Source organism: Pogona vitticeps, chromosome 1, assembly GCF_051106095.1.
Source record: "Pogona vitticeps strain Pit_001003342236 chromosome 1, PviZW2.1, whole genome shotgun sequence".
Lineage (NCBI taxonomy): Eukaryota > Metazoa > Chordata > Lepidosauria > Squamata > Agamidae > Pogona > Pogona vitticeps.
Window position 1 is genome coordinate 101,081,413 of NC_135783.1, and position 13,561 is coordinate 101,094,973.

At 37.1% G+C, this 13,561-nt stretch overlaps 1 protein-coding gene across 2 annotated transcripts in view; it reads left to right on the top strand.

Annotated features, from left to right (window-relative positions):
* Positions 1-13,561, top strand: part of ASCC3 (activating signal cointegrator 1 complex subunit 3) — a 246,412-nt gene that overhangs the window by 193,827 nt on the left and 39,024 nt on the right. For both annotated transcript variants that reach the window (XM_072998402.2, XM_072998405.2), the window contains exons 35-36: positions 4,070-4,181; positions 4,496-4,630. In XM_072998402.2, coding sequence (XP_072854503.2) covers positions 4,070-4,181; positions 4,496-4,630 — 247 coding nt within the window. The remainder of the gene's footprint in view (positions 1-4,069; positions 4,182-4,495; positions 4,631-13,561) is intronic.

Below are 13,561 nucleotides of genomic sequence, written 5' to 3' on the forward strand. Positions count from 1 at the left end.
TTTTTATAATGGTAACTTAGTAGTTTTGATTAAGGATAATTTATGTAATTGTAGCAGTACTTTAAAAAGGTATATTATACAGTTTCACATTTTCAGTCTTGCACTTGCCTCAGTAGTCAGAGATCGATGAGGGAATTGCATTATTTGTATTATGTAACATTTACAACTAAGGTTCATAATTGGATTCTCATTAAATAAGCCCTTTTACAGTTGGACTGCAATTTTGAAATGTGTCTGGGGTTGCAACTAAAAATCCTTAGTCTTGTTAAAATAAAATAACTGCATTAACAAAAATCATTCCTTAAATAATGTGATGATTAATAGTTTTATCAGTATTTCCTTATATTGGTGTGGTGGCAATAAATATATTCATACACTGTTACTTAATTTATCATTATGATTCTAATAATTCTGTCATCTTCATTTCTAGTCAAATTTAAGTCCATTAAAGTCCAGGGGGACTAACTCCTGAAAAAGTCTGTATAGGATTGCAAGCTGTGGCTGCAGTTCTGTATCATTTACCTAGGTGTCAGTCTCCATTAACTCTCTGGATTATACTTCCGAGTAGAGGATTGAAGAGGATTGTATTGTAAATGTATTTTCACTTGAACTTGAATATAATGTGTTTTATGAATATAATAAATGTAAATTATTTTGTGGTCATAATTAGTAATCGATTTATCTTTTAAAAACAGGATCACACTAGTGTTTGAGAAAGTAATTGTTCTTTTCATTAGAGCAGCTATTATTTGTGGTCTGACCTAGCCACAGTGATACATGCCTTAGTTGCATCCTAGCTAGATTACTGTAACTCACTCTACCTAGGACTGCCTTTTGAAAGTGCTCAGAAACTTCAGCAGGTCCAGATGACTGCCGCCAGATTGCTAACTAGGGCTGGTTACAAAAATCACATAACCCCCCCCCTTCCCCAATTACAGCAGTTCCACTGGATACAAATTTGTTTTCAGGCACAATTCAAAGTGCTAGTACTAACCTATAAAGCCCTAAATGACTTGGGTCCAAGTTGTCTCAAAGACCATGTCTCTCATTGTGAGCTTGCCCAGTTGTTAAGATAATCAGGAGAGGCCTTTTTCTCTGTCCCACTACCATTTGTTTGGTGGGAACAGGGCACAGATGTCAGAGTATGTTAGAGAAGATAACTGTTTTGAACTGCTGGGTAGTTCAATGGTTTAGGGTTTTAGGCTTTTCTGTTGTTGCACCCAGACTCTGGAACTCCCTTCCACAGGAGGCGAGGCTGGCACCATCATTGCTATCCTTCCTCAAGCAGACAAAGACTTTTTTTTTACAGACAGACTTTTCCCAAGTGACTGACTCTCTAGGAGACAATAAATGGAATGGTTTACATTTTGTTCTCATTATTTTTTTTAATAATACTTTTATCTAACATTTTAACATGCGATTAATTCCTTTTTAATATTTGAGCATTCTAGTGTTTTAGTTTTTAATATTTATTTATTTATTATTTATTTATTTATTTAACTTATATGCCGCCCACACTACCCGAAGGTCTCTGGGCGGCTTACAGCATTTAAAATACAATAAAAAGACAAAATAAAAGGGCAAAATAATTAAAATGCAATTAAAATATATATTCTAAAAATTGCCATCAGACCTACAGCTGATATTATTTCAGTTAAAAGCCATTTGGAACAGGAAGGTTTTGACCTGGCGCCGAAATGTCATCAGCGTCGGCGCCAGATGAATCTCAGTCTTGTGTTTTTAATAATATAAGTCACTTGGGTCCTTTTTTAAGGAGAAAGACAAGGTAAAATATTTTGAATAAATAAAGATAGACTCATTGCCATACAGTTACAAAATTAACTTTTATCAGTGGTAGTCATTTGATTGGATTATGCCTTCTCAAAGTATTAAAATAAAACAAAATGTCAAGAATTTGAAATTTCTTTAATTGAATTTTGTTATAATATTTTAAAATCTATGTTAAATAAATTATTTTAATTTCATCCCCATAAATGGGAATTAAGCTCCCAACCTAAACAGCTATCTTCTCTAACATACGCCGACCTCTGTCCCAGAAACATCTCTTAGCAATTCTATGACAGCCTCCTTGGCTGTGACTGGACTCGGGTGAGCCATAGCGTTCCTCCAGCACTGCAGTTCTAATAGTATTTCGCTGAAGACACTGCACATATTTATACCCACAAAATTTTACAGACAGCTGCATTACTGATGTTCGCAGTGCACTAAGTGGAAAATACATTTCAGTGAAGAAGTAAAATATTTCCTTTAATTCTTACGAACAAATGTTACATTCTATTTATTCTTGGCTAGAAGAGTTTTGTCTCTTTTTAAAACATATATTTACCTGATTAGACCCATGTTGAAATGTCTTTATTACAGTTGTGTAAGTGGAAGCTTTTATTTCATTATCTTAGAATCAGACTATGATCCTATCTAGGTTTTATCTGTATACCTTTTTGGCATGCATCAAAGTTATGAGAATGGTTATGGATAAGCCGCCTAGAGTGGTCGCAATGACCAGATAGATGGGGAATGAATGAGTGAGTGAATGAATGAATGAATGAATGAATGAATGAATAGATAGATAGATAGATAGATAGATAGATAGATAGATAGATAGATAGATAGATAGATAGATAGATAGATAGATAGATAGATAAATAAATAAATAAATAAATAAATAAATAAATAAATGTAGCTACTGGATAGCACAGTGAGTTGGGTAGGAAGGAGGTTGGGAGTTCAATTCCCCACTGTGCCTCCCAAGAGGAGAAGAGTTACTGTGTAGCCTTGCGCAACTTGCAGAGAACTCCAGAAGAAGGAAATGGTCAACCACTTCTGAGTACTATACCTAGAAAACCCTGGAAAGGATTGCCATAAGTCAGGACTGACTTGACAATACATAATTATTAGTATGGTAAAGTAGTGTGATGATCCCAACTATGAGGTAAAGGTAAAGGTTCCCCTTGACAATTTTTGTCCAGTCGTGTTCGACTCTAGGGGGCGGTGCTCATCCCCGTTTCCAAGCCATAGAGCCATCGTTTGTCCGAAGACAGTCTTCCGTGGTCACATGGCCAGTGCAACTTAAACACGGAATGCTGTTACCTTCCCACCGAAGTGGTCCCTATTTATCTACTTGCATTGCATGCTTTCAAACCGCTAGGTTGGCGGGAGCTGGGACAAGCGATGGGAGCTCACTCCATCACGTGGATTTGATCTTACGACTGCTTGGTCTTCTGACCCTGCAGCACAGGCTTCTGCGGTTTAGCCCGCAGCGCCACCACGTGCCGGCCAACTATGAGGTAGACAAGAATAAGTAGTTTAATGTTTGGAATAGCTTATAATATAATCATTCTATCAGCTGAGTTTACGTTTTCATTATCTATTCAAGAACAATAAGGCAGATGAATTTTGTTCTATAGCAAGGAGGCCATTCAAATGTGTGTTCAACTAGCCAAGATAAAATACCTTGGACTTTTTGTATTAGAATAAAAGTGGCACATTTTAAACTGAATAACCCAAACTGTCTTTTAAATAATGCAGCATACAAATAAAAATAGAAAAATAAAAGAAATCAGAATAATCTGGAATATGAGAGATGCAACACAGCTGTTTAGCATATGTATAAAACCATTTAGTAACAAATATATATCCTGTACGTTGTATTGAAAAGAATATGGATGCTGTTGGGTGACTTCTAATAATGTACTACATTTTTTTCCTAGTTGATAAAAACCCATCTCAAGAAGTAGCCAAAAATGTCCATATATCTTTCCAATGTAGGGCTAGCTAAATTTAAGAATGAAAAGTTATCTTCCAGTATTTATGGAGCTACCATGGGATGGGATGGGAGGTTTAAGGACGCATGTCTCCTTATCTAAACATACCCTTGCAATTATTTGTGAACTATAGTCAGAGAAATGTAGCATTTTAAATAATATTCAGCTTCTACTCCAAATATATCACTACTCTGCTTGTAGTCATGTTCTGCACTATGTTACATGATGTCCTTATATGCTAGGAATGTATAAAAATAATTTACTGTATTACTTTTTCTCTAATGCAGTTATTATAATCTAGAGGATGTGAGCCATGACAATGTGAACAAATTCCTTTCAAACCTTGTTGAGAAATCACTGATTGATCTAGAATACTCTTACTGCATTAAAATAGGGGAGGTAAGACCAATCTATATTTTGTTCAACATTTGAAAAGAAAAATTTGGCAGTAGTCATCTTTATTAGGGATTACCCTTTATCCTGTTGTTTGTGTATTATGAAATATACATAGGTTGCTGTAGAACCTCTTGTTGCATTTCAGTTACTTTAAACAGGTAACATGCTGTTCAAATGTATTTGTGATTCAGATCTTGCTGTTATCTAGTTTTAAAATACAACACCTCCATTATAATACTATATAAAATGTGTTAAACTGCAGAAGACTGCATGGCATTTTGTATGAAATGTATATAATATATCCCTATATGTAACAGGATGACCGCAGCATTGAACCACTAACTCATGGACGCATTGCATCATATTACTACTTGAAACATCCAACTGTCAGAATGTTCAAGGATCGCTTAAAACCAGAATGTAGTGTTGAAGAACTGCTCTCAATTCTGACAGTAAGTTACCTTATCTTATTATTTAGGATGAATAATTCCTAACTCAAATTAAATGACTTTTCCCCACTGCCACATCAGCAATACTATTATTAAATGGGACACATGCTATAAAATACAGTTGTTAACTTCCTTCATGGTCTTGCCTTACCTTGTGTAATCACCATTTTATTTTCTCAAAATGTCTCCATAAACATGGCAGTCACCTGAGACATAGAATTTCCATTGTTATAGCCCTAAATCCAAGAGTGCATTGGCACCCAGTGTTAGTGTGACAGAACTTTCTTCCCACTGATCCACCCCTGGCCCTTCACTTGGAAATAAGTTGTAGAAGATCTCCCACCCATCAGAAATAGATTTTGGGATCACAGGGTACAGTGAGGGATAGGAGAGAGCCTCCCTTTTGCTTCGACTGATGAGTAACATTTCATCAGTTGATGAATCCCATCAGATCCTGTCTATAGTAAGTACACAACCTCCTGTAGGAGCATTGCTTAACATCTGTGTGTTCACATTCAATCTATCTTGTGTATTTAGCTCCTCATGGATAAGGTAATAATGCAGATTGTAAATAAATAAGATTCAAGGGGTTTGAATCACTTTAATTTGAAAAATATTTCTAAATGAACCCTAATGCTTCTTAAAGTTGTGAATCTTTTCATAGCAGATGCTGAAAGTCAACTATTCTTTTCTTCAGATAATAGTCTTGAAGATCCTTTTGTTCTAAATTATTCACACTGCTTAATATTGTTATAAATTGTGCTATAACGTTGGAATGTTCATTCATGGTTTTAATTTTAAACTCTGTTCATGCCAGCTTAATGTATTGTTTGGCAGTCACAGACAGCTGTTATGGTAGATGTAGGGAGTGCTATTCAGTAGTATAATTTTCTATTATTAAAAGAGTCTGAAATATATTGGCCAGAATCCAGAGAGCTACATTGGATATACTCAATGGATTTTTCCCCTTTGAACAACAGCACTCTATTTGAGATCAGAAACTACTTTTAAATGTCCCCTGAATTTCAACTATGTTAACCATATGACATGGTGGACAAAACACTTTAGAAACAGACTTTCAGAACTCCATTGCAGAAGTAATTTTGCAATTGTTTTGATTTAGGCCATAGATTAGAAATTTGGGTCCACAGCAATTTCTCAGTACATGTCATTTTTTTTTCTTTTCCTGTCATAGAGTGAAGTATCGCAGGGATGTTTCCCTCTTTAACTATTTGACTTTGTTCTTTGCTTGATGTGAATGCCATTGTGTACCTTGATTTAGGGGTGGTGTGCAAGTAGAGGACTCTGTCTTGAGGTAGGGTCAAATAATTAAACTAAATAACTCTTTTGTCCATTACAGCAATGTAGAACTGTATCTGTTTTGTATCTCAAGAGTCTGAGACTTTCCTGTAATGGGATGGTATACTATTCTGCAAAATATCATGTCCACACATGATGATATATAAACAGTCCATGACAATATTAGCCTTTACAGCAAATGTCAACAAATGTGTGACAGTTATAATCCTAATTCACTGATTTTATATAATATAGTACTAGGGTCCTATAAATGCCATTAACAGATTGCCGTGATTTTCTTTAAGTAATTTTCCTTAACAAATCCAGCTTTGTTAGTCTCAGCTGAATGAGAGAGATACGTTAAATCAGTACTTCGGTAAGTTCAGTTGATTCACTGTTCTAAGTGGAGTTAACAGTTGGATATATCTCCATGTTTCTAGAAAACAAGCCGGTAAAATATTCAAAGTAAACTTTTTGCCCACTGAATAAATTTTTTCAAGTAATGTACCCAGAGGTAGTTTTTAGTTGTTTTGTTTGTTTGCAGTCCTGAAGTTTGGCTTGTATTGAAACTAAGACTTACTGTTGTACTATTACAACATTTTTGTTGTGAAATAAATAAGACTACATTTCAAATAGAAGTTAAATATCAGATCATTATAAATGTAAGTGGAAATAATTGGGTTTATGTGAAGTTCTCTGTCTGCTTAAGGATTCATAATTCAACAAAAATTTAACTTTTTTTAATTTTGGCATTCATAAATAGTAGTGAGAATACAGTGTTATCCAAGCTTTTCTTACTGCAAGTGCAGTCTGAACATTCTTACTACATCTGCATGCTATGTTGAAAGTATTAGGCATTTTAACAAAATTATCACCAAGGTACATTCAGAAATATACGCAAACAGAGTGTGCACTAATGAGCTTTATAATTAAGGGACTCACTTCACACATCTATTGTTAACTGGTGGCATTGCATCTGTCTTGCTCTATTGATGCCCTTCTCACTTACTTATTGAAGCATTTAACAGTTTTGGCAACAGGGAATTACATAGTATGGGGTAAGTAGTCTAATTAGATGCAAGTGAAAGTCTTTGGGGAGATGGATATTTAAAATGTAATTTGAAGAATCTCTTAATGATGCTGGCAGTGAAAGCTGTAGGAGACTGGAAAAAAGCATGTCAACATTGCAAAGCATGGTTACAGCAATAGTCATTCTATTTTGTTATTTGTAGGGTTTTTATTTATTTACACTAAGTATTAATGAGACACTTCAGTGGTTTTTATTTGGAAATATAGTAACTAGTAAAGCATTATCTTTTTTCTGTTAACTACACAGACCTTACATAGCAGAACCTCTTGCTGGAGCATTCAATAAACAAGGAGAGGCTCAGTACTAGAGAAAATTTGCTTTTCCCTGCAAAATGAGGGAGAGGGCCCAACCATTGCTCAGATAACTGTAGCTTGTGATAGAGAGTAGAGAAAAATGTCACCAACATGGAAGAACTAAGAAGGCTTGGTGCCTACTGGGTCCCTTCTATATAGAAAGTCAGGGTACCAAGAAGTGCTTATGTCATTTCTAGGTAGTCACTCTGCCCTGGACTCTTCCAAGCTAAACTAGACACATTGACTATCATGGAATTCTTCCACTCACTGCAGAGGTAGGCATCTTATGGCCCTTCAGTTATCATCAGACAGCAAATCCCACCAGCCATGGCATGTATAATCAGAGGAGACGGAGTGAGAGTTGAAGACCAACAACACCCAAAGGACCACATAACTACAGCACTCCCAGTTTATTACCAAAAGAGGATATCTATGGTACCTGGGGGATACTGAAAGTTCCAAGAGCAACCGAGTTTGCTAATGTGCTTGTCCATTCACCACCCCTTCCTGAGAAGTATATAGATTTTTTTTTCTATTGAAAAGTGTCAGAATGCCAGGCTTAAAGCCCAAAGAACCCCAACCCCTCAGTCATTGCAGAAGAAGGGGACTGGGAAGAATTGTCAGGGTCTGGAAAGATAAAACACAAGAGTATGGAACACTTGGTCCTTCTAGTGGTTACAACTACAGTTCCCACAATGGGCTACACTGGCTTTTGAGAGGCAAAGCCCAAAACATCTGGAGAACCAAAGATCCCCAGCTCTGGTAGAAGACGGCCATCAGCATGTTATTTGTACCCACTGATCTGTCCATGGTTCTGCAAGTCCTGCATTTGGTCCTCTTTATTTTATTCTTAATACTGAACTCTGGACCTCACTTGGAGATCTCTCTCTGGTTGTTGATAAGAATTGGCCTCATTCATCCTGTTCCAGAGCTATCACTCTGGACTGCTGTCTGCATCACTTATGTCCTAATCTGTTGGTTGGCTCTTCTGCTGTGAAAAGGTCAGCAGTGTGCATCTGTGGAATGCATATTAGAATATTAAAACAGAACATGTCCAATTCTGTTCTAAATGTGGAAAATAGGATCAGAATGGATCAGAAGCTGTTGTGGGTGAAACCTGCCTTTTTTGCAGATTCAGTTGGGATAGTAGTTTGGACGGCTACAGTGCTAGCTATCTCTGTCAGAGAGGAATGTGCTTCTGTGGCATTGTGTGCTGCAAAACCTTTCTTGCTAAGACTTCCCTGTATGCATCTTCATACCTCCTCGTATCTACCTCCCTCTTCTAGATTTTCATAGCCACTGTGTGTTTCTCTTGTCTTCTGGTTTTTCCAATGTTTCCTCTTTGTGTCAGATGTTCAGCATTATACTCCACAAGAGGGAGCTCAGAAGGTCTTTGCTGTCTTTTTGCAGCAGATGTTTTAAATTATATGCAAGAGGCATGCCTCTCTCTCTCTCTCTCCCTCTCTCTCCCCCCCCTCTCTCTCTCCCTCCCCCCCCAGGTATTTTCTAGACAGTGGAGAGCAAGTGATCTTCCAGTTCCTTTTAAATTGCAGTTCTCAGACGTCTTGGTTAACATGACCAAAGGAGTGGGAAAATGGGCCAGTTTTCCTTCATCCTATTGTAGAGGCTTCTAACTTAGGAAGCAGTTACTGAAATCCAGATGTACTGATCAATACAGTTAGAGGGGGTTTTTTTAAGCATCTTACTGAAACATTACAGTTCTGCTTGGTGTACTAATTAGGAGATAGGATGTCTCCATTGCTTTGTATGCTTCTGCATTCCATTTATCTTATTGTATGCTCTTACCGTGACCACTCCCTTTTTGTTTCAGAACTAACCAAGATGCCATCTTTGGCCCCATTCATACTAACAGTAACCCAAGTTAGTTCAGTCCAGAATTTAAAAAATTGTTTCTAACCACAATTTCAACTCTGGAATGAAATTTATTGTGGTTTGTACTAATATTAGCTAGATCTGAAAACAGAAGGGAGGCAGGGAATCACACACAAAAACACTGAAAAACAAAGAGAAAGGAGCCAGCGAGCACTTGGTTTAGCATTCTAGTTAATCGAACAAGATCAGTGGATTGCCTGTTATTTGACTTTGGGAAAGTGAAGTGAAGAACATTAGTGTGTAGGCTGCAGCTTCTCTTTTTAGTTCACTATGATATCATTTGCTAGCTACAGCAATTGATGACTGCTGTTTGCCCCTCAATCCTGCTGTAAATCAGGGCCCAAAGCAGCAATACAGCAAACCTTTTCCTGCTCAATGGAAGACAAAAATAAATTTTAAAAAATTCAATGAGCTGTTCCCATCATGTAATGTTATCATTTACCATTTTAAAATTCTGTATCTTGAAATTATATGTTTGAAAAATTATTTGATTTTACAGCAACAGAGAAAATTACTGTGCAGGAGATATTATATTGTTTTGTTGTTGTTGTTCTTTTTAATAAAGTGAATGCTCAGGGGCATTCTTACCCCTGCAGGTACAGCTTACCTCCTTAAAGTTATATGAAGAAAAAGAAAAATTTAGCTTTAATTTCTGTTTTCTGCAGTTGCTGGTAGATATTTTTATTAACTTATTCTTTGCAATAACCATTCCTCTTTTGGTCAGTAAAATCCAGAATCTTTCTTGGTCTCCTGCAAGATGGGGTGTCCCTATTTTTCCAAAGTCCAACTTTCATCTATTTCAGTGCCCAATCTGGTGCTCCCAGGTTCTATATTCAGAGATGGCCTGCCCTGGCAAATTGGTGACAAAGGATCTGAACACTGTAAGAGAAGCCTCAAAGTCCTAGAGTAGCTGAAAGAAGCAGCTTCTTTCAGCTACTCTAGAGCTTATTCTGTCCGTTCTAAAGTTCCCATTTGATATATTCACACAGAAGAATCACATTCTTCTGTTTGCATCTCTACATGTCTATTTGTAAATGTGTCAAACTAAACCATGTCTTAAAACATTGCAGCAAGATAAATTGTTGGTATTGTAGCCCACAGCCTATAGACTGGAATAGATAATTAGCATTGATATAGTCTAGAACTATGAATACTGCTTTAATCTAAATACTGCAACTAAGTTGTAGCTGAGAAGTGTTTCCATGTAATCTGAGTGGATGGATCAATTTTATGAGTTGCAAAATCATTTTTCTAGAATATGGTTGCATTGTATATTTTTCAGTGCGTGCATTCCATGATCTCATGACCTTAATTCTGAGTATCTCCCCAGACACAAGTAATTCCATCATTGATTTTCCACCCTCTTAGTTCTAAAGCTGACTTTAAACTAAAACCACCTGGTGCTCTCTGTCGTTCCAGCAAAGCACAGTCAGTAGGTAAATCAAGATGACAAAGCTCACCACTTATTGCTGACTGAATGTGGCATATCATATTTTTCATGCAGTACACATTTGGGGAGGAGGGGCAGGGAGGAGAAGAACCAAGTTCAAACGGACAAAAAATTGACATGGGGCAAGGAAGACGTTATGTGTTCTTAACTTTTTTTCCATTTAGGGTAAACAAATGTTTACATTTTTAATACATTGCCACAGTGCTTAAACAAACTAGCTTAAATGCAAAGGTAAATGAAAGCTGAGTTAAAGTAACAACTAAAATTTTTACAGAAAAATGTCTGGACCATCTGTTTCATAGCTTTTGGTGGTGGAGGCCTAGAAAGGTCATTAGCTTCTATATATCTGATTTTTGCCTCCTGTCTACCATTACCGTTACAGTGATTCAGTGTAAGTCTTAGCATCATGCGTTCTCTGAAACTGAAAAAGAAAAAATTAAGACATTGTTTCCTTGACTGTGTGGTATTTGTTTATTACACTTGTTCCTATGCCAGTTTGTAGGGCAAATGCCTCCTGAGATACCATACAAGGCGAAGCAGAGAAAATACAATTTGTAGTTCACTTGATTTCAGAACAACATTGAAACAATCTGCAAGGTTCTTTCTTTTAAAAGGGAGTTATTTACTGAACAATTTTATAGCACCCATTCCTAGCATGGCTCCTTTCCCCCCTTTCTAGTGTCAGAATTCTGATGTCAGGGGATGGGTGGTGGTTAGATCTCCCTTGTGTAGGGTGGAGCTTTTCCTCTACCCTTGGAGTGTAAAACCCAGACAATCCTGTAGCTCCTGAGGCACCTTTCCAAAGCTGTAGAATATCTTATAGAGTTCCCCAAAGAAAAACAATTGATGGTTGTTGTGGGTTTTTCGGGCTCTTTGGCCGTGTTCTGAAGGTTGTTCTTCCTAACGTTTCATGTTAGGAAGAACAAGCACAGAGGAAGAACAAGCACAGAGTGCTGTCCTCTGAAGATGCTGGGCACAGAGACTGGCGAAACGTTAGGAAGAACAACCTTCAGAACACGGCCAAAGAGCCTGAAAAACCCACAACAACCAGCAGATCCCGGCCGTGAAAGCCTTCGCGTAAAACAGTTGAGCCTCTTAAAACTAAGGTTTTGCATCTCAGGGGTGAGGCGGGACAGAAAGCAATAAACAATAGTCACCCCAGTTGTGCAGCCCTTGGATGGCAGCTACCCAGTGCGATGTAGTAGACAGAGTGATAGGCTAAGACTTAGGAAACTTGCTTTCAAATCGTTTCTTAGCTTTGGAAATTCATTGGGGGGAGGGGGAGGGGGAGAACTGATAAAACCACTCCTTAAAAATCTTTTTTTTTTACCTTGAAAGTCCTCTTAGGGTCTCTATAAGTCAGTTCCAATGTGGCAGCACATGACAAGACAGAAGGCAATTTCTGTAGCACCCTTGTTGCATACATCCTGTGTCAGATACTTCATAACAAGTTAGAAACACCTTTCCTGTTGTGGGCCACTGACCCACAGATGCAAAATTAAAAGAGGGACACATTTGAGAATTGGATTAACTGTCTGAGTGTGTGTGCCTCCATCTCACTGAACTTTTGGAAGTTGTCTGATCTAGCAACACAGGACTGGCCACAGCTGAAGGAGAACTTTGAAGGTTTCTAAAGAAACTAAGTAAAGTGCCATCTCCTGGCCCTTGAGTAATAGTTTCTGCACCCCTCTTCTGAAAGACGTCAGTCAGTATGGATGAATGGCCCATTCTTTTCAGTAAGTTCTCAGCAGTCCCCATGCTTTACTCTGAAGGCACCCAAAACTGTTCCAGTTCACCACCTACCTCTGTTCCAGTTCACCTACTGTCTTTCTCCCATGTTTTCCCCTGGAAAATAGGCAATGTTTTGGTATAACACAACATATGTATCTGCCTGTTATTTAATTTGCTCATCTAGTTGCACAAAAGAAAATCTAAATTGCTAATGCATCATCAAAAATTCCTTATCTTTAGAAACCATTCAGCAAATGGCACTATATATATATATATATATATAAACAAACAAACAAACTTTCCCAGTGGTAATATTTGTTCTCCTGATATTCATAATTAAGATTCATATCACCCTTCCCTTGAGTCCAAAGACTGGCAGTGCATCTAGGCCATGATTCAAAGTGCTGGTTATGTTGACAAATCCCCTTCCATCAACAGTGAGAGAGTCAAATTGCCCCATCCCTCTGCACGGCCGCCTCGCCATCGGCCTACCACACCAGCTTCAACAGACTCAAAAACACTCCAGAGCTGTTTTGGGGAAGGTATGGAATGAGGAAGAAAGTTCAATCAACTGGTGGTGGTTTAGCCTCAGTTTGACATTCATTCTAGGCCCTAGTAATTATAGAACTGTTTTATGTAAGAAGTGGTACTTATTTTGCCTGTTTTCCTGTTTCTGGCCAGTCCATGCTTCTTTCTCTGTTGTGGAAGAAGATTGTAAATCAGGAAACCATTCAATCTACTTCTACAAAGTGTGAGAATGTTTTAAATGCTTTGACAATAGCAATAATTTGAGTTTCAGGTTGGTAAGTACATAACATGGCAGAGTGAATTTAAGCATGAAAAGTGAAATCCTATTATGTGAATGTAAAGAGCAACAAGAGAAATATTGAATTAATATTACACGAATATTGAAGCAGATGTTTTTGGAGAATAGATCAATCTCCTATATTAATCAATTAATTTCTGTCCCAACTTTCTCCCTATAAAGGGACTCAAGGAGCTTACAAATGGTTTAACAATATAGATACTGAAATGATTTAAAAGACATTATTAATTAAATGCTTAATTAAACATATTAACAATTGAAGAGTACTAAATAAAATCATTTTGAAATTATTTTAAAAGATTTTATTTATATTTATTATTTTAAAAAAATAAAAGACAAAAAGACAACACCC